Source organism: Aplysia californica, unplaced genomic scaffold, assembly GCF_000002075.1.
Source record: "Aplysia californica isolate F4 #8 unplaced genomic scaffold, AplCal3.0 scaffold00045, whole genome shotgun sequence".
Taxonomy (NCBI): domain Eukaryota; kingdom Metazoa; phylum Mollusca; class Gastropoda; order Aplysiida; family Aplysiidae; genus Aplysia; species Aplysia californica.
Window position 1 is genome coordinate 1208397 of NW_004797315.1, and position 3870 is coordinate 1212266.

The 3870-nt window shown below is 37.5% G+C and overlaps 1 protein-coding gene across 1 annotated transcript in view; it reads right to left on the minus strand.

Moving 5' to 3' along the window:
• The window catches only part of LOC101855853 (ras-related and estrogen-regulated growth inhibitor), a gene marked incomplete at its 5' end in the record, with an annotated part of 43205 nt that overhangs the window by 3274 nt on the left and 36061 nt on the right, over nt 1–3870 (minus strand). The window contains 2 exon segments of the mRNA XM_013079238.2: nt 1073–1146; nt 1962–2018. Of these exon segments, the coding sequence (XP_012934692.1) occupies nt 1073–1146; nt 1962–2018 (131 nt within the window).

Below are 3870 nucleotides of genomic sequence, written 5' to 3' on the forward strand. Positions count from 1 at the left end.
AGAGAGAGATACATGTAATTTGCACAAAGAAACAGATATCTTAGTAAAGTATAAAGAAATGATCAGAAACGAAGATTAATTGCATGTAAATTTGGAACAGAAAATTGATTATCAAAACATTGCTCTTCCTTTCAATTTTGAAAAATAAACTTGTCCAAAGCACACTATGTGTTGAGAAATTGAAAGTAATGAGCCAAATGTTGTGAGAACAATGAGAAGTAGCTTAATTTCCCACCATGGCTACTAGAGATTTGGTAGCGCACACAGTTTTGTCCTCTTTTAACGTTACAATCTAGAGAGAAAACAAGATCAAAAACAGCTTGACTAATAATAATTTTATTGAAAGACTATTTTTACAGACGTACCTTCTCTAATTACGGCCACCTGTATAAGACAACCATCTGTATAAACAGTCACTTCCCACTTCCTCCCATGCATATATTATAATTAAACATTTTATAGGGAGCTCTCGTGGCCTACAGGTTAAGGTGTTCGCCTGTCATTCAAAGGTCCCGGGTTCGAATCCGGGTAGCGACGGGAAAATTTTCTTCTTTAAAATTGTCTCCTTTCACCTCCATTCCTGCTCTCTAGCAAAGTTCTATCGTCTGCTTTCGTCTCCACTTTCTGCCCTCACCCGCTCACCTCCTTTGCCCCCTCCTCTGGGCTCCTGACTCTTTCTGCCGCCTTTCTACTGCTGCTACTCCTTGGCTCCTTCTTACTGCTGTCTTTCAGCCACACCCCCGATCTTCTGGAAGGAAAGATCTACACCTAGCCTTCTCGGACTAGGACGAAAAATCTCGGAGGACCCGTGTGCATTTTGCTCACGTTAAAGATCACTTGGAGGTCTAAAATCGGTAATAGTAGGCTTCAGCCGCCTCCCGGGCAAAATTCAAAATTTCCTACCAACTGAAAATGTTTAATGTGTCCCGCGCGCTCATATGACCTTATGCAGTAAAACACTTACAAAAAAAATTTCTATCCTAATTACACTGTGTAAGACGTCCGCATGTCTAATGACGCCACTTTTCTCCTCGACAAGGGGGCCGTCTTCGACAGGTTTGACTGTACTCACATTTGATCTTGTGTCGAGCAGTTCAAAGGTTACAGACTCTCCTTCTAGCGTTGTCGTACACTTGTACTTGTTATCTGGGGAACAACAAAGAAAGGGACAGAACATTTATAAAGGTGTGTACTATGGTGATACGTACTGGGCCTAGCGAACAAAAGAAAAGAGAAAAAAACATTTTAACTACAATTTGATAACCTCAAATTCTAGTATTATGCAGTTAACTAATTAACACTGAGTATGCTGAATCATAACAATATCATTATGCTCTTCCAAAAACCTCTGTACCTTGACACGATGAAATCAGGCGCTTGTCAGGTTGTTTTTTGCCTTATAAAGTTATTGGTATCGTCTTAAAACTTGATCTGAGATATTTGCTATTTAATGTGTGTGTGTGTTTGTGTGTGAGTGCGTGTGTGTGTGTGTGTTTGTGTGTGTGTGTGCGTATGTGTGTGGAAGAGAGATGGGGATTCGAGGGGAGAACGTGTCGTCGGGAGTTGGAGGAAAAATTATCTGGTAAATGGACGCAAAACTTGGTGTCTTCCATAGTTTGGAAACTGCAAATTTTTTAATGCCTTTGATCAACGTTTTTCTGTAACCTCCACACAGAAATGTGTTTCTAAATTAACATAAAAGGTGTTAAGCAAAAAAATAAATAAATTGCTCAACGGGCAAAATCAATGTCGATTTCTTTAATTTCATTTGAGGAGTGCATGATTCCACCACGTTGCCACACATATAACATGATTCAGCGTACTTGGCGTGAATTTCACTGTACTAAAATAAGGGTTTATCAAAATTCCGCTTTTCTTTTTCTCGCTAGCGTATTTCAATTTTTAGCTTAATCTGAGATTCATCAAACTTTCACGCTGTCTTATAAATAGTGACCACTTACCATTTGCTTGGTCATATTCCCCAATGAATCGCTTCGTGAGAAACCGAACACACAGAGCTGGAAGATAAAAATATAAAAAAAGAAACGTAAATATACACTTGTTGTTAGCATTATCAAAAAGGCGAAGAATCCCTTAAGGGAAAAGGGGTCTCAAGTTTGAATTGTTTTTGGAACACTTTTAGTTATCATTAGGAAGACATTTTGCGAAAATTCAGTGGTGGGAAAAGGGAAAGAGAGAAAGAGAGAACCTAAGAGAGAGAGAGAGAGAGAGAGAGAGAGAGAGAGAGAGAGAGAGAGAGGGAGAGAGAGAGAGAGAGAGAGAGAGAGAGAGAGACTGAGAGAGAGAGAGAACTATGTTATTTTGAAAGTTAGAAGATTGTTTTCTGGCTCAATTACCCCTCTCCCCTTCCTTAAGGAAATAAATAATACACATAAATAAAGAAAAATTTTAAAAAAATCATATTACATAAAAATTAAATTATAGAATTTGAAAAAGAAGGGGGAAAGGAAGAAATGGATACAAAACAAAACAAAACAAAACAAAACAAAACAAAACAAAGCAAAGCTAAGCAAAACAAAACAAAACACAAAACAAAACATGGAACGAAACAAGAAAGAGCAAAGCTCAAAGCAGAAGACAGTCATGCTGCAATGAAGTCTCCCCACACGTCACAACGATGGCAAATCTCTTCTCAAATCTACTTCACAATCGTGGCAGATGGAAGCGGAGTGGTTTTTGGAGAGGCTTCATTTTTTAAAATCTTGAATTCCAAGACAGTAGTTCACTTTGTATCAGTGAAAAAAACCTAAAGGAACTCCATGGCCCCACTGTAATAAGTGGCATAGTGCAAGTGTTTTCTCTATGTGAAGAGTAGAAAACACAAACAAAGATACAAACGAATTTTTTTCTTTTACCATCTGGAATAAGTCTGCTCTCGAAATAAACAATAATGTGTGTTATTGCTTTCGATTTTTTAAATTATGTATTATGTAGATATCTATATAATCTGATATATCTTTATTAAGGTCTGTAATAAATTCATGAATTTGATTTGAAGATGAATCTGTTGTGATAAGTGTATTGTTTTCAGCTTTATTTTACTCTTCATGTTGCCATTTTAGAAAAGTAATATATCATTCAAACTCAGTGTCTACCTTCAAGTGTTCATACAATTCATGTACAGCAAAGATAAATTTCCCACAGGGACAATACAGTGTAACTTTTCTTATCTTATCTTACTTAATCTTATCTTATTTTATCTTTTCTACCTTCTTATCTTGTCTATCTTATCCCTATCTTATCTTATCATCATCATTATCATCGTCTTCATCTGCATCAACAGTTTGCCTGTTTCCCTTTTCCCCGTTAATTATATACAACAATTACTATAATGTCAACGCATTTTCTACGGAACTCACAGATATCTGGCACCGAAACAGGACACGGGACAAAAACAAATAAACGAACGAACAAACAGACAAAAACAACTAGCGAACGAACAAACAAATAGAAGTAGGCAATTTACTTCGTTGACACAAATTGGACAAAGATCTAACTAAATATTTAATGTGATGGTACCTAGTTACACGGCAGATTCTGCTAAATACGATCCCCACCCTTTCCTCCTCCAACTTTCTTCTCTCCATCCCACCCCCAATTTCTCCTCTCTACCCCCCCCTTTCCCTACTTTTTGTGTAAAAGTAGAATTAAATGGAACGATTGACACTAATAGTTTAATCAAGCATGCGCAGTACGATGGCTGGGCTTTTTGCTGGCTCGAACGGTGAGTTGTTTTAATTGACAAGTCAAAAACACGCAGAATTAGGCTGCAAGTAAAAAAAGACTACCCACTTACCGATACTTAAAGAGAGAGAGACAGACAGACGAAGAGAGAGAGAGAGAGAGAGA